This window comes from Typopeltis vanoorti, chromosome 21, assembly GCF_054136105.1.
Source record: "Typopeltis vanoorti isolate ZY-2024b chromosome 21, IOZ_Tvanoo_1.0, whole genome shotgun sequence".
NCBI lineage: Eukaryota > Metazoa > Arthropoda > Arachnida > Uropygi > Thelyphonidae > Typopeltis > Typopeltis vanoorti.
Window position 1 is genome coordinate 80,127,663 of NC_143569.1, and position 27,377 is coordinate 80,155,039.

Sequence of the window (27,377 nt, forward strand, 5' to 3'; positions counted from 1 at the left end):
AACATGTTCCAACATAAAAATGTGCACAAATTCACATGGAGAGAAGAGGCAAGGAATAAGAAAAGTCTCATTGACTATGTTATTGTTGATAGTGATGTTTTCTCCCTGGTGCAGGACACCAGAGTGTACAGAGGATGTGAAATTGGAAGTGATCACCTTTAAATCTTGAGCAGGAAAAAATTGAATTTCACATTGAAAAGAATAACATGTAAGAAAGTTTTAAAGTGAATAAAAACAGAGCAGCTCTCAGAGGTAAACTGTACACTAAAATACACAAACAAACATAATTGAGGAAAAAATGAGAACTGGAACCAAATCTTGCAGATTCAGTGCCAAGCTCTGAAGAAAACACCGATTCAGCCAGAGAGACATGTGGTGAGGTTGTCTGCAAGGATAGAAAAATCAGAACTCCATGGTGGACACAAGAAGTTAAAGAGGCAGTGAAGGAAAAGAAGAAAGCATATCAAAAAGTTCCTTGTCAGCTTGTGCTCTCAGAGAATACAGAGACAAATGTAACAAAGCTAAACAGTGTGTAAAACAAGCTAAACAAGTCATGGGAGGACTTTGGCAAGAACATAAAAATAAATATCAAGAAGGTGGTAAGATATTCTGGAGGTTGTTGAAGAAGCTTAGAAATCTATGAAAGAGTGCTGTAAAAGAAGTTAGAGATGATAAAGGTTACATGAAAACTGGAGAAAAAGATATCCTTGAAGTATGGAGTAATTACTTCGAAAAACTGCTAAAAGAAACAAGCAGTGATAGCACAATGGTTAAAAAACACTCACAACAGGCATGCAGTCAGGAATAAATATCCATACTTGAAGTAGAAAAAGCCATCAAAGGCCTGAAATGTGGAAAGGCAGCTGGAGTAAATGATTTTCAACCAGAAATGCTCAAGTATGGAGGTATAAAAGCCTTACAGTGGCTGCACTGCATAGTTCAGAAGGCCTGGACAGACAGACGAATTCCAGATGATTGGAATAGAGCTCTCATAGTACCCATATATAAAGAGATAAAACTGAATGTGAGAATTACAGAGGTATTTCTCTACTGAGTGTTCCTGGTAAGATATATGCAAATATACTTGAGAAATGGTTGAGAAGGACTGTGGAAGAGAAGCTGGATTCAGACCAAATAGAGGTTGTCAGGATCAGATCTTCACTTTACGACAAATAGTCGAGAAAGCATGGGAATATAACAAAGATCTGTATTTAAGTTTTGTAGATCTGGAAAAGGCATATGAAAAGGTGCCAAGAGAGAAGCTATTCAATACGCTGCAGTTATATGGTGTGAATGGGGCATTATATCAAGCAATACTTAGTCTTTATTTGAGTTGTAAGTCAGCAGTTAGAATTGAAGGAAGTACAGGAAGATGGTTTAATGTTAAATCTGGTGTGAGACAAGGATGTACATTATCCCCCTTTGTTATCCATTATATATATGGATCACATTATGAAGGAAAATGGTATTAAACATGATATCAGAATTGGAGATGTTAATGTCAGCTCTTTGCTTTATGCAGACGATTTTATACTTCTAAATAAATCCGCTACAAGTTTGGAAGAGTCCCTGACTAAATTGAATAACTGTTGTAATATATATGGTATGAAGGTCAGCATTAAAAAGACAGAGACAATGAAAATAGGCAGAAACATCAAAATGCTCAACTGCATTTTGATGTTTCTGATTGTGAATGGAGAACCTATAGAACAAGTAAAACATTTCAGCTACTTAGGGACGATTTTTAGTGAAGATTATTATTATTACTCAAGACCTCATGGAGTCAAAGACTCATCTGGGAGGTCCTTTTATCACACACACACATCTCGTCATACCGTGTCTTAAACACACTCAAACTCCTTGCAGACACCACAATCTCAGGCAAGGCATCCCAATCATTCACAACTCTGCACAAAAAAAACCTGCCTCTCACTTCCCTACTCACACCCTCTTTATACAGTTTCCAGGGATGACCTCTGGTTCTCCCCTGAACTCCCACTATTCTCTGTAGAACCTCTCCACCATTGATTTTATAACAATCCCTTACCAACTTGTAGGTAAGTATCATATCTCCCCTCTTCCTTCTCTCCACCAGACTGCAAATTACATCTTCTCAATCTTTGCTCATACTCAACATTCCAGGTCAGAAACTACCTTAGTCAGTCGCCTTTGGGCCCTTTCCAACACCTCTTCATCCTTCAGAAAACCCGGTGACCAAATCTAGGCACAATAGTCCACGTGTGGCCTAATCAAAGCCTTATACAATGGAACAAGAATCTCCCTACTTCTACACTTCAGTGTCCTCCGCATCATTTCCAGAAGTCTTTGTGTTGTCTTCACAATTTTGGCGATGTGTCCCCTAAAGTTTAGATCCTTATCCACTATCACCCCCAGATCTCTTATTTCCTCTACCTCCAACAATATAGTCTAACCAAGCATAAATTCTGCATCCCATCTTTGTTTTCCAAATTTTAAAACCTTACATTTTGCAACATTGAACTCACATCCCCATTTGCTTGCACAATCACTCAATTTATTCAAGTCTTCTTGCAAGGCCACAACACCTTCATGGTTCGTCCCAACTTTGCATCATCTGCAACCAACTGAATATCTCCATCCAAATCATTGCCAATATCATTAATATACAAGTTAAATAGTAATGGCCCTAAAACAGACCCCTGAGGCACTCCACTAGTGACTTTCCTTTTCCTGGATATCGCACCCCCATACACAACTTGTTGATACCTATCAGATAGCCAGTCTCCAATCGAATGCACTAATCTAATATCCAACCCCATCTGCTCGAGTTTGACTGTCAACTTATGAGGTACTCTATCAAAAGCTTTTGCGAAATCCAAGTATATTACTGTATATCCTTCTCCTCTGTCCAAGGTAGCAGTTATTTTATTGTAATAAGTAAGTAGATTACTAAAACATGCCCTCCCTTTAGCAAATCCATGCTGTCCATCAAAGATTATACCATTGCTGTCAACCCAACTCTGGATCCTAGTTCTCACAAGCTTCTAAAACAACTTAACCACAACACCTGACACAGAGATAAGCCTATAGTTTGATGCTTGAGTTCGATCACCTCCTTTATGAAGTGGCACAATCTTGCCCTCTTTAGGAACTTGACCAAGTGCAAGATTCATATTAAAAAAATATGTCAAGGCAGGTGTCAACTCTCTGGCACATTCCTTCAGAATACGCGGTGATATATTATCAAGTCCCACAGCCTTATTTACATCTAATTTACTCAACTCCCCAAACACCCCTTGCTCACAGTCAGTCTCTCCTCCCCATCATCAACTGCTCTCAATCTCTCCATGAAGTCACATTCACAAGATTGAAAGATCTTTATGAACTGCTCATTAAGTATCTCCACCACACATTCTGCAACAGCTGTCTTTATACCATTTCCTCCAATCAATGTCATCCTTCCATAATCATTCTTTCTTTTGCTGGCTACATATCGAAAGAACTCCCTAGGATTATTTTTGGCTTCATTAGCTAACTGATGTTCATACCTCTCTTCAACTACTCTCACCAACCAAGTCACCCTCCTTGCCTGGTCTTTGCAGATCTCATGAAATTGGTTACTTCCACTTCTCTTATGCTGCCACCACAATGCCCCTTTTCTCTGTATCGCATGATTAATCTCTTTATTCATCCATCTCACAGCTACCTTATTTAACCTTATCACCCTTGGAATACATTTAGACATTGCATCTACTAAATAGTTTTTGAAAATGCCCCAAGCTGCATTGATCTCTTTTCCAGCTAACTCCTCGTTCCATGCTACACCCGCAAGCTGTCTCCTGAGCTCTTCATAATCACCCCCACCCTTGTAGTTCCCCATATACCCTTTTCTCACAGTGATCCTTGCACTGCTGGCAACCACCCAGGTAATCACCTCTTGGTCACTTTCACCAATTGGTGGATGATTTGACACCTCATTTATAATTACATCCTCTGATGAGATGACCAAATCCAAGACCTTTAATCCTCGTGTGCCCTCTGTAATATACTGTCTGAGGTAGTTATCCCTCAAAAACTCAATTTCTTTACTTCCAGTTGCTATCTCTTCATTCCAGTCTATATTGCCATAATTAAAATCACCCATAATGATCACCCTTTTCTTATTTGCTTGGCTAATTTGACTATACATTTCACTATCACCACCATCCACATTACCAGGTCTATAACAACATCCCACCAAGTATTTGATTTCTATTCACCTCTATCTCACACCATACTGCCTCAAAACCACTGGCCCTATTTCCCTCTTGCATCTCTTCCTTGTATGGACATACAAGGTATGTCCATACATCTTTCCATCGTCCATCCTCTTTCTCTATCATCAATAGCATTTCCCCTCCCTTTTTACCCTTCTATCCTCACGAAACATATCATACCCTTCCATCTCTATTCTTCCTGTCAGGGTGTCGTCCTCATCTAACCATGTCTCACTTATTCCAACAATCTTTGGGTGAACAGACGCAATTAGTGCAACCATTTCATCCGCCTTGTTTCTTATACTTCTAGCATTGGTATACAAACACAACAGCTCATTTCTGGATCTACAGCTAGTTCCACTGATGCTACTCACTCGATGTGATCTATCCATGCTGGACTGGGGCCATTTCCCTTTCTGCTTCTTCATTTTAGAACCCTTTTCAATTCCATCTGTTTCCTCTTGATCCCTGGTCATCCCATTTCTTTCCTGCCTACACATGCTCTCACATCCTCTTGGAGCATCCACCTTTCTCACACTGTGTACCTGTCCACCCTGAGCCTCCCCATTTCCCTGCTCCTCTTGCACACCCATTCTCTATACTCATACCACTCACTTCCCCACTCATATCCACTTCTTCAATCTCTCCTGCTCTTCCACATCACCTCCCTCTTGATCTGATTCATTCTCTCTATTCACTTCTCTACCTTCCAGCAGCAGTCTCTCCAAGCGACTCACGCCATAACCACTCAAATGCAGTCCATCGCTCACTTCATCCCTCAAACTCATTCCACATATTAACAAACTGTACTCCCATCTCCTCACACATTTCAGCCAGAATATCATTCATAATCCTTGCTCTCCACCTCATTTCACCACAGTCATACCTAGGCAACACACTGACTACCCTTCCTATCACACTATTCTCTTTTATCTTTCCAAGCAGCCTCCTGATATTCATTCTGACATGCTCTTTGTTCTTTCTCAAATCATTTGTACCAATTAATACTATTAACTCTTTTGCTAGCTCCCGCCTCATATCCAATGCCCCAATCACTCTACTCATTTTACCGCCTGTAAAACATACCTTGTGCATTTTACCCTCTAGCACACCTTAATAATGGAGTCGACATACAACGCCACTCGCTCATCTTTCATTAACTCTTTCATGCCATCATGATTTATTTTAATAGTTTTGACCTGAATTCTCTTAATTTCATTTCGCATCCATTTCATTTCTTACCTCATCCAATCCAATTCACTTTCCGAATCTCGCGACACATTCTCTCTATCATTAAATCTTTCTAACTCTTGACCCCCCTCTTCTCACTTTCCCTCTCATTCATCCTTCTTTGTTTCCGTACTTTCGGTCCAACTTTCACTATCATTCTTCTCACTTCCACTCTCATTTATCTTTCTTTGTTTCCTTAATTTCGGACTTACATGCGTCCAACTTTTGCTATCATTCTTCTCATTTTTACTCTCATTCATCTTTCTTTGTTTCAGTACTTTCAGTCCAACATGCATCCAACTTTCGCCATCATTCATTCTTTTTTCGCTATCATTTATTCTTTAGATTTTTTTCACTTGCGATTTCTGCATCACGCCATTTCTAGTTTCATTCACTCTCTCAATTTTGTTTCTTTCCGCCACTCTTGCCTCACTTTCGTCCCTTTTAACATCCGTCACGGTTTTCAAACCACTCTTTTTCTTTTTTCCTGATTTTTTAACATTTTTTGCCTCTCTTTCTCACCATCCTTCTCTTTCAAACGTGCACTCACAACACAATCGTTACTAACACTTTGTCATCAATTTCATATTTGCATTCATCAGTTCCTCATTCAGGTCACACTTCGCACACACCCTTCTTCCATCCGCACTAAACATCCACAAATCATTGATGTAATCGAAGGAATACATATAACAGACCTCACACTTAATGAAACGACTGAAATCTAAATTAAAATCATGGAATGACAATGCAACCGCCATTTTTTTTTCTTTTTTCCCTGCAGGTTACTAGGTCTAATAATAACGATATTGTAATTAAGTTTAGGCAAGAAAAATCCTCCACACTAATAATACTGGTAGCGCACAACGTTTACAGTCGCTCTTACTCAAACAATTACGCATGTATACTTAATTATTCCTTAGAATAACTTTCTAAGTTATTCCTGAAAATAACTTATCTCAATCAGGAGCTCTTCTTATACACGTCCACTGCACTTGGCTCACTAGCGCCACCAACCAAATTGAAGATGGTAAATTAAATATGGAAATAGACAACAGAATCAACAAAGCTGGTATGGTAGGAAGTCAATTGAATAAATTTATATGGAATAGGAGAGAAATTAGTCAAAACACTAAATGAGCTGTATACAAGACAGTGTTCAAGCCAATTTTAACTTATGGATCTGAGAGTCCTGAGAAAGATTAGAGGCATGAACAGATGGCATAAATGGCAATATTATATTAAAAACAATGATATTAGGAAAGAACTTGCCACTGTCAGCATCCAGGAATGTGTTAGCAGAGCTAATCTCAGGTGGTATGGTCACTTATACAACATGGGAGAGGAAATATTAGCAAAACAAGTGTTCTCTGCCAGGTTGGCAGCAAAACGACCCAGAGGAAGACCAAGATATAGGTGGATTGATACAGTAAAAAGTGCCTTATAAGATAGAAATATAAGATCTGGTAATGCTGGAGTCTTGACAAGTAACAGACTGATTTGGAGGAAAATTGTAGATAGGAAGTTAGTAATGATGTAAATTTTTCATGTAGTACTATCATATCCTGTACACTCCTTGAAGGTATATACCAGGAATTTGATGATGATGAGATGTTGATAAATTTGTTCAAGTCTGTTTGGGGAAGAAGACAGGTGGGTTGTGCTATGGGTTCTGGTGGAGGTTGTAGCCACTGACTAAAAAGGGATTTATATATGTGGATTTCTTCAAGTGAGCCTACTGTCACTAGAGATCAATTTTGTTTAGCATGCCATACTGTTGGGGAAGAATGTAACTGCTGGTGAATGTATTAACCTGTACATGTGTGGGTTTTCTATAGACAGTGAAGGCCAAGGTTCCACTGGTTATTGTATAATCAGGGTAGGTATCTAAGGAGGGCAGCCTGTTGTTGCATTCTATTTCTATAGTGAATTGAATCGTTGGGTGCTGACTGCTTAAGTGCAAAAGAAAAGTGTTTAGGGTGTTCAAGACATGGTTAAATAGCAAACACATTGTCTACATAGCATAGTCACTTTTACTTACTTCCTCACACTGAGTGACTTAACTCATTTTTTAAAACTCAAACCCATTAAGAGATCGAGTCTTCAAACACCTCACAACCAAAATAAAAATCTTTAATTTAAAAAGAACACAAAGATATACAACATAACTATTCTATGTTGTATATGTAACTATTTAAGCACCAGTATTTCTTCAACTTACAACTTCAAATATGAAAAACTGAAGTCACAGAGCTTCCCCTTTAATTTTCATAAGCAGTTATCCTATACAGACAAAACTTTTTGGGATTTCAGTTTTTCTTGCTTTTATTCCTTCTTGAATTTGCACACAAAAACTGCTATCTATATGACAGCAACATAACAGTCAAATTCTTCCTGCACACCCCAAATAATGAAACAAAGAAAATATACCTTGTCTTCATCCAAGACACTTCTATAACCTCTTTCTATAAAAAAGTAATAGCAAGCTCCACTGCTAACATTACTAAAATCCATATCATCACTTGAGAATGAATAACTTTTTATGTGAATGAAAGATATCATTCTTAACAACTTAACAGTTTTAACACTTCAGAACAAATTTGCCTTCTTTATGAAAACTTCTGAGGAATTAACTAAAACTATAACTGTTAACAAATCACTTATCAGACTGAGTATCCTAAATAAAAGAAAGTTTACTGGATCCATTTCTGTATGAACTAGAGCAATAAAGTTCCGTTCGGCTTTAACTGAAATAAATCTTATATGGATTAATGACTACAAAAACTTCATCTATCTCTTTATAAAAGATACTGTTTCTCGGTCTTGCATTTTTAACTTTTGTTCTAATTTCTTATTCCATGAAGACACAGACTTCAGTTTTTTTCAGGCTATATAACTTTCCTACTTCCCAACATCTCAAAGCTTAGCAATGTTACTTATTATTTTCACTTCTGTATCTGCTTAGAAATACAGAGCAACTTCTGCTTCAATCCAATTGTGCATCACCATTACTGCCTTCAGCAGTGTACTTGAAACAATGATAACAATCCCCTGTGGCAAAGATTGCAAATACAACTACTCAAAAGATAATTGTAATGCTGAAACGAACGTTCACATGTAAAGATAAGGATGTTATTTTGCCTCTTTACAAGGCCATGATAAGACTCCATTTGGTGTGCAGGTCTGGTCTCCTGGTTTCCTTTGTGATTCTGATATATTGGAGAGTGTTAAAAATGATATCAGGATTGTGGAATACTGATTATGAAGACAGATTGAGAATTTGTAGACTGCAGACACAAACAGGAGAAAGAGGGATAATATGACTGAGACTTACAAACTTCTGAAAGAGTCATACAGGATTTCAATTGATGGAATTTTTCAATTTATGGAGGGTAGGGAAAGGATGAGAGGGCATCCTTGGAAGCTGAGAATGAAGGACATCAAGAAGGGTGTGAGAGCTAGATTTTTCTCTCAGAGGGTGATGCGTGATTGGAATGGATTGCCATTGGATGTTGTGTGTGCAAGCAGTGTGAATGAATTCAAGAATAAGTATGATAGCTGGCGTGTGTAGTATGTGGCCTTCCTCAATGAGTCTGACTCCCTGGAGTCAGAGACTCATCTTAACAATAATAATAAGAATATTATTCTTTTCAATGTGATATTAATTTTTATCATACTTAAAACTAAATGATCACCTCTAATTCCTTTTTCAATTCTGAAAAATTGATATTTAATACTATGTAATTCTATATAAAATTGCATAGTATATAGAATTACCAAATAATGATATGAGATAATTCTCATCAACACCCCCCCCCCCAAATACACCATTAAGTGGGAGGGGGGGGGTGATGAGGATTGTCCCTTTCCTTGTCAATCTCAGCTATATATTCTATTGTAGCAACCAAGATGAACTTTAGAATTTTTACAGCTCTTTTTCATGGTGCTTCTGCTATCCTCATCCAAGCACCTCAAAATTTATTTGAGTCACCAATCTCCCTCAAAAGTGGGAGATTGGTAACTACTGCAGAGGACATAGTCGAGATGAGCAGTTCATTGGGATGTTTCATTCTCAGCGTGAAATCAGAAGTTCAAGTGTAGAGATGAAATGAGAGAAGTTGAGCGAGCAAGAGATATAAGAGGAGTTAGGTAAGCTAGATGTCAATAAGACAATAGGGCTTGATGACATATCACCACACATCTTAAAGGAATTTTCCAAGGAGTCAGCATCAGCCTTGGTCCACCTACTTAACAAGTCTTGTAATGGCACAAGTCCCAAAGGTGTGGAAGGAAGGCAAAATTGTTCCACTACATAAGAATAAGGCAACAAATTATAGGCTGACGCATATCTGTAGTTGTGGTTAAGGTATTAGAGAGGTTGGCGAGACATAGAATACAAAATTGGGTTGATAACAGTGATATTCTTTGTGCTTATCAGCATGGGGTTGTTAAAAGGAAGTCATCTTTTACCAACTTGCTTATGTACTATAACAAGGTGAGAAATGTACTGGACAAGGAAGATGTATATCAACCATATACTTAGATTTTTGCAAAGCTTTTTGATAGATTGCCATACCACAAGTTGGTCACACTAGATGGAAGCAGATGGAATTAGATGATAGACTAGCTGGATAGGTGAAGGGCTATTAGATAGGTATTGGCAAGTTGTGTATGGTGGTGGTGGTGATGTGTGTGTGGGGGGGAGGGGGGGAGTACTATCTTGAAAGAGGAAAGTCATTAGTTGCGTGTCGAAAGGGTCAGTTTTGGAATCGTTGCTATTTAATTTGTATATGATATTCAGATAGGTTTACCTGGTGATATACAACTGTTTCCAGATGATGCAAAACCGGGGAGAGTGATGAGAAATCAAACAGTGTGGGCCTTACAGGAGAACTTGAATAGCTTATATGAATGGGCAACAGTATGAAACTGTCAATTCAATATTGCTGAGTCTTCTGCAATTTAACAGGCAACAATGGGATGCAAAGTATACACTTGGTAGAGAAATTTTAGAGAAAGTTGAGGGGATAAAAGACCTTGGAATGGTGGTGACAAGAATCTGAAGTTCAGAGGTTACACTGCACAAGTTGTGAAGAGACATCACATCAGATTACATCTGAATAATCCATGATGCAGACAATCTTAACTTGTAGAAATAAAGAGGTTCTGGTTGCATTGTATAAGTTCTTGATCAGGCCTCGAAACTCGTGTGGTTGCCCTTGACATTTCAAAGGCATTTGATTGGGTTTGGCACAAGGGCCTACTCACTAAACTGCCATTCTATGGTCTGCCTTCCTCACTGGTCACTGACTACATGTCATGGTGGATGGTTTACTCTCCTCAGATTTTGCCACCAATGAAAGAGTGCCCAGGGTTCTGTTCTTTCACCCACTCTCTTCCCCTTGTATATAAATTATCTTCTCTCATAGACTTACAATCCTATCCATAGCTTTGCTGATGACAGTACAGGGACAGTACCTGCTTTTCATTCGACATACCTTGTAGTACTCAAGTATTAGAATCCTCAAGAGCTGACATGACCAGAAACCCGAATTCAGATCTCCTGGCTATATTCCAGTAGGGCAAGGACAACATTATAAACTTCAATGTTGAATTGTATGTGATTTGAACAAAATAATGTATATTACATTCTTTTGTTTTTTTCATTACTTGATTTAAGACTTGTAAAAGATCTAACGTTGAGAATGATGTTCTGAAACCTGCTTGTTAAAGCACCTACTTTTCCAAAGGATAACAGTGCTATAAGACTGGCTAACTTACTTCAAGTTACACTATAGGTTTCAAACCGAGGAGTTCTCTAATCACAGTAGAAACTGTCACTTTTCCAAATTTAGCAGGATGAAAAACAGATGTTATAAAAATTCAATCAGTAACAAAATTATAATTGTAATAATACTTACAAATGGGTGATCTTTACGCCATGATTTTCTCTCTTCAGCAAGGCGAGCAATAGCAATTCCAGACATCTTTATGTGGCGTGAAAAATATTACTTTTAGAATAAAAAAAAAAAAGATGCTTTCATTTAGTACTTTAAAGATACCTTATTAATTATTCTATAAAAAATTCTCCAATAACTACAAAACCCAATTAATTTTCACATTCTAATGGTGACAATTACATGTGAAATTTTTTCATACATGGTGTTCTAAAGCACCTAAAAATACAAACACAGAAGTGAAATTCCTACCCTTATACAGAACAACTATCAAAGTGTTTTATGTATTTCTTAAGCAGAAAGCATTGAAACCAATTCAACAATCATTGCTCAGGGATGGTATCAAATGGTATAATGTTAAACCATTTTATAGAATTTCCTATTTTTGCTAGTATAAAGTAATTTTTAGTGAAAGGTCAGTTATGCAAAGATTAAACTATACAGTCTTCAAACAGCTTATAAAGAGGATATCAGGCATTCTTCAGAATGCCTGCAATTCAACTGCAGATGCTGTAGCAAATTATATAGGTTTTTTTTTTACAAAAGCACTTGAATAAGTTAAGCTGCAAATACTGTAAGAAATCAAACCTAATGATTAGGTGAGCCAATCACCATATATGCAACAATAGGTCACAAGAACCAATAGGGATTAATTTGACATTCAAGTTTTATACTGCCAATGTGTTTCACTCTTGATTACTATGTTGCAGGTTCCGTTAAAATTAAAATAGGGTTAAAAAGAAAGGTCACAGCAGAGTAAATTATAATAGACAATCCTTCATCTAAGCATAAGCAAACAAATTTTGTGCATGAAGTGTCTTCATTCTTCATGACTATGCATTGTGTAGAGAAGCTGTGGACTTCACAATTGCCTCGCTATCTCATAATGCAAAAACATTATGGAAAGGACAATACCCAGTTCCAACCTTTACTAAGGTCTCATCAGTGAAAGCCAGAACCAAGAAAATACTAAAGTCAAATCAATGCAGAGCTGTTTTCCACATAAAAGTGGTAAAAATATTTGTCTGTGCCTTGCTCCTATGACATCAATAAAGAACAAAAACCAGTCTAGGCAATGGCCCTTACTATAGCATTTTTGAATTATAGGCAGAATACCGAGGCAAGTGATGTGAAGTTCACAGTTTCTATATACAAGTAGCCTAGTCATGAAGATACTTCACAGCAAACATGTTTACTTATACTTGGGTATAAGTTTTCATAAGGATTAAGAAGAATATCATTTTTCAAATATAATCTGCATTGTAACCAGGTGAAAAACATTTCAACAAGTCAAAATAGAGTGGAACAGAATATTTCAATTTAAGTATACTGCACTGCAAAACATGATTAACCTGCCCGTAGAGTTTTTTTTTTTTTTAAATCACAGGTTAGCATCTGTTCACTTAGAACAATGCATCCCCCCTTAAAAAAATCATAATATAGACATATATTACTATAATATTTATTGTATTTATATTCAATACAAAACATACACAGCGAATATTGCAAAAATCAAATGCAAATATTACATTCTTAGCATCTTACATACACATTTGACATGGCACATTATCTCATATTTTTATATAGATAGATATATTGTTATTGTACATTTGCAGTACAAGCACATGAAACGTAAAACGATTAGTAATAAAGAAAGAATTAAACATAAAAGAAGTTTAATAACAATTTAATGTGATGGATGTGTTTCAATACTGCTACACAAAAAGTCAATATCAGGCGAAATATTTGAAACTGCAATTCTTAGATTTCTGCTTTGAAATGAAACTTATACGAAGAAGCATATATTTATTAATATTCATTAAGCACCGAAATACATGTAGCAAAATGTGTGAACCCACACTAATGTATGATTTTTTTCCCATTAAAATATAAAATATAACAAAAAAGAAATAATAAAAATTAAATATGTTTCTTTTAAGATAAAAAAAATCTACTTAGTCTTAAAACATTTTCAATTTATTTTCATTATTTACGGCCCCCAAGGGGGCCCCGCAACCCACAGTTTCACTGACTTAGAACACAACTACATTAAAATAACACGTCATCTAAGAGATGAGGTACAGTCTCTAATTCACATGAAAACAATTAAATAACATTTATTTAAAGTCATATTTCAGCCTGAATATTGCAGGCCATCAGTGACAATGATAGAATGCAAACCATGGATTCATTTGAAACAGTGAGAGCCAAGTGATGTCATACATAAAACAACACAAAGCTTCACCATCTTAACTTAAATCAAAATGCCTGCCTCTCACTATCTAAGACAGGGGTCGGCAACCAGCGGCTCACACAAGGTTGACCATACTTACATGGCATGTTGTCCATATGTTGAATTATTTAAATAATACATTTTATAATATGAATAATAAATTAAAAATAATTTGATACCAATACTTCATGATATCACCCTGCAACTTGACGCGAGTCGACCGTGTCAATCATTACGAGTGGGAATAACAAAGGCAACTTTATCCGACGACAACCAAGATTTTGGCGCACTTTTGCAGTCACGTTCCCTGGTCCGTCTTATATATTTGTTAAAAATAATTTCAAAAATGGGTTCAAGAAAACATAAAATTGCAGATGAAGGAAGATGTTTTAATGATGAATGGAACAGCAAGTACCTCTTTATTGAAAATGGGGATAAGCCCCTTTGTCTTATTTGTCATAAAGTGTTGCTGTTATGGAAGAATATAATATCAGACTTCATTAGGAGAATAAACGCGAAAGCCAATACAAGGGTTTGAAGTTTCTTTGATTGCTCAGCAAAACATATTTAAGAAGCAAAGTATTCATAATGAATCGGTTGAGTATAAGGACGTCACACAACTACCTGATAAAAAATGTATTATGTCTCTTGCATTTATGGTAGATATTACAACTTACCTTAATGAATTAACTTAATTTGAACCTGCAGGGCCAAGGTAAATTACTAGTAAAACTGTTTTCTGACATAAAATAAAGCAAATTATGTCTGTTGAAGAAACATATGGTAGAAAATCTACATCATTATATATGTTGCAAATCTGCATCTGCAGTTGGATCACAAACACAAAAGGAAACTTTTGTTGGTATCATTGAAGATTTAAAAACGGAATTTTCAACAAGATTTGTGGATTTTCATAAAAATAACATCGAAATAAGATTATTTTTGAACCTTTTTAATGTCGACATTGATGACGCACAAAACCAACTACAGATGGAAGTTTTGGAATTACAACATAATGAAACATTAAAGAACACATTTTTGTTAGAAAATATCCAAATGTTTTATCGATGCTTACCAAAAAAATTTGAAGGATTAATTAGTATCGCAAAGAAGATGATAGTCTCATTTCAAAGCACGAACATTTGCGAACCAACATTTTCTGCCACGAGTTTTAGAAAAAATAAATTTTCTTCTCGACTGACCGATGAATATTTGCATGCTTCGATTCGAATTTGCACCTCAGGTTATAAAGTGGATATAGATAATCTGGCTAAGGGAAAACAATCACAAAAGTCGCATTAATCAGGGAGACACACACTGTGATGCATAAACTCTATTACTTTGTTTTTAAGTAATAATTTTCATCGAGTTTCATATCTCGTATTTTAAATATTTCTGTGTTTTTTTAAAACTGATATAATAAAAATTGATAACTTAAGTATTTTTTCACTCACTATTTTGTCTTAATTTTGCTTGCAGCCTGATTATTAAAAATTAAAGTTAAATGCAGTCCGCAGGCCTGGAAAGGTTGCCGACCCCTCATCTAAGATATATATGAAAATCTTATTCTCACCACACATCATTAAAGTTTTCTCCAAGCAAAAAATCTAGTCCTCACATCCCTATTAACAACACATTTATTCAACTTCCAGTAACCCCCTGTTCTGTCCCCTCCAACCAAGTGCTGTAACATTTCACCTGCATCAATCCTATAAAACCCTTTAAGCAACTTAAATGTTTCTATCACATCCCCTCTTTTTCTCTTTTCAACCAACTTCTGCAATCCGCACACCCTCAATCTATCTTCATAGAGAACACTTCACAAACCATTCAACATCTTGGTCAATCATCTCTGAATCTTCAAAACCACTTCCTTATCCCCAAGAAACCCAGGAGATCAGACTTGATCATAGTAATCCAGATGTGGACATATCAAGACATTATAAAAAGGAATAACTTCCTTATCTCTACTTGTTAATGTGGTCTTCAATAGCCAAGTAATCTTATGGGCTACCCTAGCAATATGTCCTCTCAACTTTAACTGTTTACCATCATCCCTAAATTTTTTAAAATTTATTATTTATATTTTTTAATAAGTTAGGAAATTAGTGATCTAAGATAATCATCTTACATTAGGCTGCTTAGGTGGCCCCTTTTAGAATTGTCTGTTAATGTTTAATTGCCATTCTATGATATTGTACTGATTATTTTTTGTGATATTGTACTTAGGCAAAAATTCCATGCTAATAAAGTTTTTATGTGAGTTTTCCTCCGGTGTTATAATTCTCTTCAACATGCCAAATCACAGTATTTCATTATTTAAACACACAAACCTGATCTGTCCATAATAAAAATTGTAAGAACAAAGGATCTTTGCAAATACCTGGAACACAGAAAAGAGGAAATTATCCTTAAGAGAGCAGGTAGAGTAGTCAGCTTCATATGAGGAATGAAAGCAGTGCAAAGATTATATTTTTTAAAAGCTTTGGTGATTTATTCTAAGGTGCCTTGGATATAGGGAACAGCAATAGCCTTACAATAATCTATGTTGAGAGGAATGTGAGGTGATGGGAAGAACAAATATTTTATTCATTTTTTGGCATCTTAGCCATTAAATAGGAAGCTACAGCAAATAAAGGAGAGCTCAGCTATGAGGGAAGCCTAATTGAAATAGAGGTGAAGTCAATTACTGTTAACTAGAGTTATTTTTATGATGCAATATTGTTGGGAGGAAGGGGATAATGTCAAAAATTTATGTATCTACCTGTGTGGGTGGGTTTTTTCCCTGTAAACTGAAAGAGAGCCATTAGGAAGATATGTAAATAGTGTCTAGAAAAAACTGACTAGTTATTTTTGTTTTCAATAATGAACTGAATTCAGGGTGTTGGCTGTTGAGATAGAGAAGTAACATGTCTAAGCTATATAACCAAATAGAGACCTCATCAACATATCTTAGCCAGAAATGCTAAACATAGTTTGACCTTCTGTTTATAGATGGCATCCTTCTAAGTGAAATAACTGACATGCAAAACTGCAAAGATCAGTAATATTGGAGTGTGTGTGGGGGATATGTAAATAAAGAAATGTCAAAATTAACTATGATATCAGTACTACTTAAAAACTTAAATTTTGGATTAAAAAAAAATTCAGGTGAGTGGGAGTTTATATAAGATGAAGTATGACAAGTAAGGGGGGAGAGGTGGGGATTGAAGATTTAACTATCTGTTTGGCTAATGTTAGGATGGTGAGTCAGCAGAATCTACTACAGCAGTGCTTCCCAAACTTCTGGATGTCAGGGGCCCCCTTTGCAAAAATTAAAATATTTCACAGCCCCCCTCGAAAAAAAATCGTAATAGAGAGATATATTATTATAATATTTATTGTATTTTTATTCAATACAAAACATACACAGCGAATATTGCAAAAATCAAATGCATATATTATATTTTTTGCCTCTTACCATTTGGTTCTGAAGACGATGCGGGCTGTTCTGGTAAAATATGAAATACTGGCCTTTTTTTTTTTGAGTCTGTTTCTGCTTCTTCTGATTGTTCACGGGAATTTTTATTTATTTTATTTTATTTATTTATTTTTTTTTTTTTTTTATCAGCCACTTATCCATCTCAGGGTTAAATTTTTTAACGTAGAATGGATCAAATAATATCACCACTTACTGATACTGGCACACCACAGACTGATAGCATGCAATTAGTGAATATTACCTGAATAAGAGAATCCCCGGACCAGGAACATTTTTCTCTTTTGTGACTTGAACTTTTTGTTTTGAACAGACACAGAGATATCCTTTTCACAGATGAGATGAGATTTTCATCTGTGAAAAGGATCCATTGAAAAGTCATTTAACTGCAGAAATGATCAAGTATATGCCTGGATGGACACAGCACATGCCATACCACACTTGGGATTCAGAGAGGTCATCACCCCTTGTTAGTGATGGTTTGGTGGGGGACGTATCAGGGGTATCCAAGTTTCATTTCTGCGAGAAAGAGGTCAAAACCTTCACCAACATGTATCAGCACACCATGCTGGAGTCTGAACAACACCTTGTTTCCCGGTAGGCAGTAAACTGTCCAACAGAACTCGGCCCCTGCACAACAATGGTTGGAGGTGAATGTGCCCAACCACATAGCCATCTGAAAGTCTTGATCTCAATCCACTGGACTTCAAATTGTGATTAGAGTAGTCTACAAGAAATGACACCCCCAGCATCAAGGTGGATTTGGAACAAGCAGTAGCAGTGCTTCTGTTAGATGGTGTGCATGCTGCCATTGAGTGGCCTCATGAACTTCGGATGTGCGTGAAGGCAAAAGGGGATGTTTCGTACATTGAGTGCTGCTATATGCATGTGGTTTGTATGTGCTGAGAGCTGTAAATGATTTACAACTCTGAGCTGGTTTGGTGGGGGTGACACTAGCTGCCAAAATTAAGGGGTTATGCACTGTTTAAGTTGTAACAGTATTTATGGCTAGACTAGGTATATTGACAGAGGGACAATGCTGGGAACTTGAAGGTTTGACTCTTTTTTTTTTATTTTAACTAATTCAGAGAGCCAAGATGTGATGTTTTTAAGAATGTCTTTTTAATGCTTTTCTCTGAGGAATTAGTGAGGTCAAAATCTAGCACTTATCAAGTGACAGAGCAATACATTCATTTTTCAAAATGTATTCAGTGCCACTGAAAATCACAGTAGCATGTTCCTTATCAGTTCTAGTAATTATATTTTCTTTGCATAATTTATAAAGAGCACAAAGTTGACTGTTAGATTTATTTATTTTTTTGATGCATAGCTCAGATGCATCATTCACCTCAACAGCCAGCATCCAGAACACAGTTTAATATAAAAAAAATTAAAACAAGTCATTTCTCTTCTTTCCAATGGCACTTTTTTCCCTCACTTACTGAAAACCTACCCATATGGTAGATGCATTAACAAACTTCCCTATCATCCTTCACCCAACATGGCATCATAAAAACCCTTGTTAGCAGTTTGTTAATCTGTTTCACCCAGATTTATGTCCTAGCTGAGCTCCCCCTTCGTTACCATACCCTCCTCTCCAATCGCTAGAGTGCCAAAAAAAATTAATTTTTTCTATCACTTCTAGCTGTCCTCCAAAAGGAGGTATCTATAAACAGTGCCCCTCTTAAGACTTCAGGCATCTAGTCTAGTTTAACATCTTCCACTTAGTGTTTTGTGTGTTATTACAAATTTTGTATCTCAGATGATGTCTATGATAGAATACTAGAACCATTAAATCTGTGTTTAATTATTTCAATTTGCAGTTTTATTCCAGTAAACCTGAAGATGAGCTTAAACCAATATCTAAGCTTAAATAACAGATGAACTCAGTGAAGTTTGTATCTAATAACTGGACATAAATATTGCTTCCTAATTCAGCTTAGGAAGAATGTCATTAAAGAGGAATAGTTTAATTTTGGCTAGCATTACATAAGGTCAGGGGAGCAAATCTGCAGAAAGATAACATATCAATCTTAGAATATAGTTCTTGCATCCAGTGACTCAGAGTGGAATTCAGTTACTGATAATCCCTCTATTAAAGATGGTTTTTCTGAAGGGTACCATTCTACAGAACTGGCATCCATCATTCCCATATTTCCACCAAGACTATAATAATGAAAACAGTAGATGTGCAACACCCATTTAAAATCCAAAAGCTAAACCACTAAACCCACTTCTTTCATTCTGTCTACCTTTGTTCTCTGATGCTTTTCCTGAAGTATTCCCTAAGTCAAAAAGAATATTAACAAGAGTCTTGTTTAAATATTATTATTATATATAAGGTGCCTCCATGTCAAAAGACTCATCACAGGAGATCCAACATCGACATACTAACCGTTATTCACACAATACCTGACATACTTCCCCTTAAACTCATTCACAGATGAAGCATTCACAACCCTCTGGCAATGCATTCCTCCAAGCAAAAAATCTAGTCCTAACACACTTGTTAACCACTCTTACACAATCTCCAGGGATGATCTGAACCCTCGTTCTCTCCCTTCCTGCATGGTCTTAAAAAGGTTATCAACAATAATTCTATGAAACCTTTTTAATAATTTATATGCCTCTATCATATCTCCTCCTACATCTATCAACTAGTTTTTGAAGCCTCCAGACCTTCAATCTATCCTCGTAGGAGACATCCCACAGGCCTGCAACAATTTTCGTAACCAGCCGCTGAATCTTCTCCACTATTTCCACATCATCAAGAAATCCAGGTGACCAGATCTGTGCCCAATAGTCCAAATGAGGTCTTATTAAGTGGAACAATCACTTCTTATCCCTGCTTGTCTATGTGTTCTTCAATAACCACGTAATCTGATGTGAAGTTTTGGCAACCTTTGCAATATGCCATCAAAACTTAAGTTCTCTGTCCACAATAACTCCAAAGTCCCTTGCCTCGTCAACTTCTTGCAGTTCAATTCTATTAATATTCATATCTTTAGTGATGCACCTTACTGTTTTCACACTAAGTGTTAATAAATTAACAAAAATTCAATATCCAATTGATGCAATGGCTTAACTTAATTCCTTTTGGAATCCAGGAAATGACACTGAAAACCAAATAAAATATACACATTTAATGAAATGAAAAACTACATACATGGTAAATAAAATTAAGTTAATTATAAAACACTAACAGATAAGCTTAGGTGTTGATGGTTATTCATGACTTATTTTTCACGGTATTAACAATACCACAAACACTTTTAACAACAAAGATTTTTTATTAATGCTAATATTTCGCTGATTTTCAAATCAGTATTATCAGAGCACAACACACATGTAAACGCGACAGTGAGTAAGTGAAACAATATAATTGCAAAAGACAAAAGATCTAAAGTCCTATTTTTGGCGCCCTCTAACGAAAAAAAAAAAAAAAAAAGCAGTTATCCAGGAGTTTTTCTTAGGATAACCGTCTCCCAAATTTTTGGCAAATTAATGCAACCATATTTGTTAAGGTTGGGAGAATTCTTCAAAGCCATTGCTGACTCAAAAAATAATCTTTCAGATCTATAACGACTCCTAAATAGCACATTTGTTTTCCTCCATCTAATCCTGTGTGAAGGAGTGTCCAAAGTGTGGTCTGCCAGTCCCGACTTGCCATAGTAATAGTAGCGAATGTATCTTTCATGTTCTTCCAGGCAGATGTTCACTGATCTTCCTGTTTGCCCATAATAGGCCAAGTCACAGTCACATGGAACTTCATACACTCCTGGGTGTGCTAAAGGGTGAAGTTTATCCTTAGGCGAGCAGATCAGAGTTGCCAGCTTGACATGAGGTTTGAAGGTGGTGCAAAGGCCATGTTTCAACAATACTTTGGATATCTTTTCCGATGTACCTCTGATACAGGGAATAGAAATGGTCATGTTGTATTCTTGTGTATTAGGGGAGGGCAGAGTAATGGGCCTATGTAGTATTTTATCTATTTTGTAGGGATTGTAGCCGTTGGCTAAGAACGTATGGCGCAGGTACTGGGGTTCAGTGGTCAGTCATGAATTCAATTCACGAAGGCCCAAACTCTTGGTCAAAATGTTGTGCACAGCTGATTTTGGAATCCCTGATTCATCTTCAATCAAGCTCACGGACGATTTCGGGTTAGCTTTGATGAAATCACGCACTTTTTTGGATGTTAACTTCGCTCAGTCCAGTTTTTGGACGGCCCGGCTTTTCGCCGTCCTCGAGCATCTCACGACCACTTTGAAATAGCTTAAACCACTCGTAAACTTGAGTACAGGATAAGCATTCATCAGCGTATGCTTTTTGAAGCATTTGTTGCGTTTTGGTAAAACTTTTACTATGTTTAACACAAGTCAATCGCAGCTCTCTGTTTGAAACTCATTTTCCGACCATTCATCAAAACACACTGTTACTCTTGGCACTATAACTCAGCCTCTAATGAAACAAACATCATAAACAGTTGACACTAATGAAAGTTGCCGCTTTTGACAACAAAAAGATACTACAGGTGGCACCACTGTTTCTTCTATTTTCAAAAAGTTTGGTTTCTTTTTGGACAGAGTGTATGATAGGATACCACATGAAGGCTGTTGAATAAAAAAATGGAGAACATGGGATTGGAGTATAAACTCTTGACTTGAATCAGTTGTTGGTTGACAGATTCAAAAACTGGTATGTGGTGGGTGTGAATCTGCCAGATTTACGGTGACCATTGTTGTACCTCAGTGTTCGGTATTCGGGCCATTGTTGTTCAATCTATACGTTAATGACTTTAAAAGGGACTAACAGGAGATGTGCATCGTTTGCCGATGATACAAAGATAGGCAGAGCAATCACAGATGCTACTGATATCAAATACTTACAAAATGATTTGAATAGGCTGGAAATTTGAGCAAACAAAAATGGCTATCCATTTAATGTTAGCAAGCGTCAAGTTATGCAGTTTTTTGTGTGATGAGATTTCCATCAACATATTATATTAGCAGGGTTATGCTACCATAAACTGATGATGATGATGATAGGGATCTTGGCATAATGGTGGATAGGAATTCGAAGTTCAAAGTTCACATAGCAAAAGTTTCAAATACAACTCAGAGGATAATTGCGATGTCGAAGCGAACCTTGACATTTTGTCTCTTTATAAGGCCTCGATAAGACTGCACCTGGATTATTATGTGCAGATTTGGTCTCCCAAGTTCCAAGGAGATAAAGAAGTTGTGGAAAGTGTGCAAAGAGTTACAAAGACTATATCCGGATTATGGGATTTAGATTATGAGAACGGATTGTATGTGGATTACAGATTATGGTTAACAGGAGAAAAAGGGGGTTATGTGATAGAGGTCTGTAAACTTCTGAATTTGTATTATAGGATATCATCTGATGAAAATTTTTGTTATATGGATATGAAACCACACTCTGATATCTCTCCATCAACCACCCTCCTATCCATCTCACCAACCCAATATCCATCCCCATATGTTGCAGTTTACTGATTAGAATTCCACGTGGTATCCTGTCAAAGGCCTTAGCAAGGTCCAGTAGAATCACTGTAAACCATTACCCTTACCCAGTTCAGCCATCCCTGCGTTATAAAACATGAGCAAGTTACTGAGACATGATCTACCCTTCACAAAACCATGTTGTCCCCTATACAGTATCCCATTTTCACCTATCCAATCCTGTATTTTTTTCTTGACTAATTTCTCCAAGACCTTGACAACGATTCCTGATATGCTAATTGGTCGGTAATTTACAACAGCAGTCTTGGAACCTCCTTTATGCAGTGGAACTATTTTCCCCTCTTTCCACCCCCTCGGGACTAACCCATATATGTTAAAATATGTAATTCTAACAACCTTATAAAAAATTAAAAGATTGAATACATTAGTACCGGTATTAGTGTTAAACCTGATATCTTGAGAATATAATATTCTCAGTTATCATGGTGTAACATGAAAAATAAATAACATAAATAAAAACCCCTGCATAAAAGGAATAATTTAATTAATATAATATTCTTGCATCCAGTGTAAATTGAGTAAATTGTAAAGGTCTATTGTTTAGTTCAGATAACAAAAGAAAAGAATGTATTAAGATGTATTATGACTAAACAAGGAATTTGTATTAAATTCCTTGTTTAGGAAGCTAACTAAGAATTAATATAGTAATGCGCTTAAGAATGAAAGAGTTAAGTACATAAGTGGAAAAGAATGAGTCATGGAATACGCTATGTGAGAGGCTACAGATTAAGCATTAAGTAGAATTCTGAGAAAGGTATTTGAAAGGGGTTAAGATAGAGGCTAACAAGAGAAATAACGGAATATCGCTTAGGGCCTGTACCCGGATAGAAATTTCGTTGCGAGTTGCTGATCAAAATGACGTATGGCGGCAAAATGCTACCCAATTGGTAGACAGACGGAAAACAAGTAGGAGACGGGAAAAAGAAGTAAGAAAGGGCGCCGTTAGGGGAGCAGCTATAAAAGGGTTGGTAACCCCCCCCCCCTTCGAGGCTTTTTTTTTCGAGGAGAGAGTAGGCTCCTTTGGTTTTTGGAGAAGACATTTAGATAGTCAAGGAGGCTTGAGGCCTTATTGCCTTTTGCGAGAGGAGAAGAAACGCTTGGATAGTCGCGGTGGTTTTAGTTTGGTTTTCTAGTGGATTTCACGGTGTTCCTGAGTGGAGAGATATGGCTTATATCCTCATGCCACAACAAGGAATCGAAGGTGAGCGGGAAAGCTATTCCCGTATTCCTATGTAGAAAGCGAAATATACCATGGAGTCATAGGAAGCTGTGAAAATATCGATGTCCTCGTTTCGGAAGGTACAGCCGACGGCGCAGACGTTTATATAGCCCTGAATTGCAAGAAGTTATGCAAGCAAGTTCGTTCAGTAGAAGGTAAAGACCCGTAAGTGAAGCTAAAGAAAGGTATTGTGAATTTTGTCTTATGTTAACTAGAAGTTGTTTGTGATAGGTACCATTGTCATAATACGGAACTGTTAAAGGATTAGGGAGAAATTATAATAGGACTTTAGAATTTGATAGAGTGTTAAAAGTAAGCTAGCTAGTGTTGATAATTTGTGAATAATTAATTGTCCTAAGAATCTTGAGTGCCTACTATATTGTAAAAGGAAAGTTAATGACATAGTTGTGTGTTAATGAAGTAAATGGTTTTGTTAATATTGAGTTTGATTAGTGTGAATTGAGTAATCAAGTAGCCTGAGGAATTTGAATGCCTAGTGTGATGTGTAGAGAATCGGAATTGTCATAAGTATATATTAGAGTAGTTAATGATTTGTTAGTATACTTGAAGTGGAATAATCTAATAGTGTGTGGTAATCTAATTTGTCCATGTTAAGTGATTTCATGTTTTGTATGAAATTTTGTGGCGGCATGATCGTAGTAACTTTTGTCGAATCATAGCCCAACTACTTGTATTAAGCTAATTTTAGTGTGTAAGTAATTCAGTTGAGTATATTGATATGTACCATGTTTAGAGAAATAATAAACCTTTTGTTTAATGATAAAAAGGTTGTCTGATATTGCTAATCCAATGCACCGCTTAGAAACATTCGAGCCTAATAAAGCGGGGAATTATTGTTAAGAAACGGGAAGTCTAATGAATTGAGTTAAGTGCCATGGCTGCAATAGTTACACTTTCAGATATTTGAGTTCCTTTTCTCTGTTTATGTATAAAATATCTTAAACTAAATATCCCTAAGGGCGCAGTTAAAATACAAATACTAGGGATACTACGGGGAACAATAACTCAGATATTAGTAGAAATTTTGGTGATGTCTTGAAAGTAGAAGTTAGAAGAATATAGACGAATGCAATTTGTAAGACAAACAAAATCGTAAGATAGGGACATAACATTAATGATTTAATAATATTTATATTTTAAAGTTTAATTTGCATGATTTTACTTGAAAAATGAACAAAATTCACTATAATATAACTTGAAACACTTCTAATGGGGAGAAAATACTGAGGAACTCAAGTCTACCTGTTCTTGAAATTCAAGATTTGAAACTGTACTTGTTATTTGATTTGGCTGCTTTTAAAGGCTGTCTGTTTTGTTTCACTCTCACAAAATAGTTCTTTGCAAGTATCTGTAACATTTTTTGAAATGATGATTTCACTTTTTATGAGGTCAGCTGAGCACTCGTTTCTTGAGTCTGTCCATTTTAAGTTCATAAGAGAGAACACCCTTTCTACAAAGCCATTACTACCAGGAATGCTTAAAACAAACCATATGAGCTTATAGAGATTGGGAATGTTTTCTTCACCAATATTCTGAATTATCTCCTTCCATTTCATACCAAAGGTCTCGCCTGCTGTGTGGTCCACTTTAGTGGTATTTATTTTGTCACAACTCAAGCAGAATTCCTCATATAACTCATCCAGGCTAATGTCAGATTCCAGATTAAGTGCCTTCACAGTCTCTTTGAGATGCGTGAAAGACAATTCACTTTGGAGGTTTAAGTTCTTCGGCAGACTAAAAAGATTGTTTTCTGTGAAGTCAAATGATTTCTCCAAATGGCTTAAAGCTTTCTCATAGAACTTAAGAAAGTCTGACTTGCACTGAGTGCTTTCTTGAGGGATCATGGCTTCTAATATCTCTTCAGTGGCATTTCCAAAGAATTTGTCCTCTTGTCTTTTAAGAAGTTTGTTTCGTAAAACACTGACTACTTCAAATGCCTCTGATGCACTCAAATCTTCTTTTTCTAGGAGTTTAATACATTCTTCAAAAATGGTTGAAACATTTGAAAAAAATAAAAAGTAGAGTTTGGCTTGCTGGATGGCCTTGTCATCAAATATTTTCTTCAGAAAAACAGGACATTCTTCAATGCTTTTAAAGTAGCTCTCAATAGCATCCCAGTTAAGTAAAAGTCTATCAGCTGCAGGTTTCAAGGAAAACCATCTAGTACAAACATGCCTCAGAACCTCTTGCCATTCTAAATCAACAAACTCAAAATAACTCTGCAATTCTTCTCTCCTTTTGGCAGAACAAGAAAAGTGGTTGTAAACTTTGAGAACAACTGTTTCTATATCTATATTTATTGCATCACATGCTTGATTATACATGTTACGTATGATGTGGGCTGAACAATTGGCTTTTATTATTTTATTTGCCTTAGATAATAACTAATACACTGAATGTCTCTTCCCAAAATTAACACTGGCATTGTCTGCACTGTAGCTTGTGACATTGTCTAGGGTTAGGGAATGCTCTTGAAGCCTACTTTTGATATTAAAAAAAAAAAACTGAATCTGAAGTCTCTTCTGGATCCTCATAAAAATCAAGAACCTTAATTCGATGCCATTTTCAGCTGTGAAATATCTTACACACAGAGGCCACAGCTTTCTGTTTCTTCTGTTACTTGCATCAATAGCTACAGAAAAGTAACCTACTTTTTTTTTAGATCTCTGGTAACTTCGGAGACTGATTCAGGGGGCCATTATATTACAGACGAGTATTTCAGCCTTTGTCCTACCACATTGAACCTTTAAAGCAATTTCAGAGTCATTAAATATAACAAGACACATTTTATTTGGTACAATCCATACTTGAATATAATAAATTATGCTTCACTGTGTGATAAACCCAAACCTAATTCTGCAGCTGTTACTGATTTTCTTTCCTTTTCAGATGATACAAAAAAACTTTCTAATTTCATTCCCTGTTTGCTACTGTTCTCTTTCTTTGTGTGGATATCTGCCGTTTGAATGTTTTTTAACGTCATTTTCTCCACCATGTACAATACTGAATTCACGGAAGCAAATATTACAGAATGCTTTAAAAGAGTTTGTTCCACATGACTTCAACCATGGATATTTTCCTTCCCAAACACTTCTATAGATACATAAATGCTTTATTTTTTTGCTTTTCTTCTCTTTTTCACTGTCACTTGAGGAACTAGACATCGTGAAACTAATGTTGTGCAATACTCCAGTTCACTAATGGTGACTAATGTTATGTGGAAAGCAATTCCGAAAAAAAAGTAGTATCTCACAAAACTTAAGAACATGCTACCTCTCAATCATTGATCATAATAATAATAATTTACCCCTTTCTCTGAAAAAAAATGGCACGGCTTTTTCTTTAAACAATAAAAATTCAAGTCAAACTCAACGTAAAAAACAACCAACTCGTAGCGTTCGTTGACATTGAGCAAAGTCATATGGCAATAATGGCATGTGTATCTAGATTCTAGAAGGCTA

The 27,377-nt window shown here is 36.2% G+C and overlaps 1 protein-coding gene across 5 annotated transcripts in view; it reads right to left on the reverse strand.

Annotated features, from left to right (window-relative positions):
• Nucleotides 1-27,377, reverse strand: part of lwr (ubiquitin conjugating enzyme lesswright) — a 101,840-nt gene that overhangs the window by 60,470 nt on the left and 13,993 nt on the right. For 3 of the 5 annotated variants that reach the window (XM_090410962.1, XM_090410963.1, XM_090410965.1), the window contains exon 2: nt 11,387-11,476. In XM_090410962.1, the coding sequence (XP_090267088.1) occupies nt 11,387-11,452 (66 nt within the window). In that variant the 5' untranslated portion in view covers nt 11,453-11,476. Of the gene's footprint in view, nt 1-11,386; nt 11,477-14,730; nt 14,910-27,377 lie in introns of those variants that run through there. The other 2 variants (XM_090410964.1, XM_090410966.1) reach the window with 2 other exon arrangements.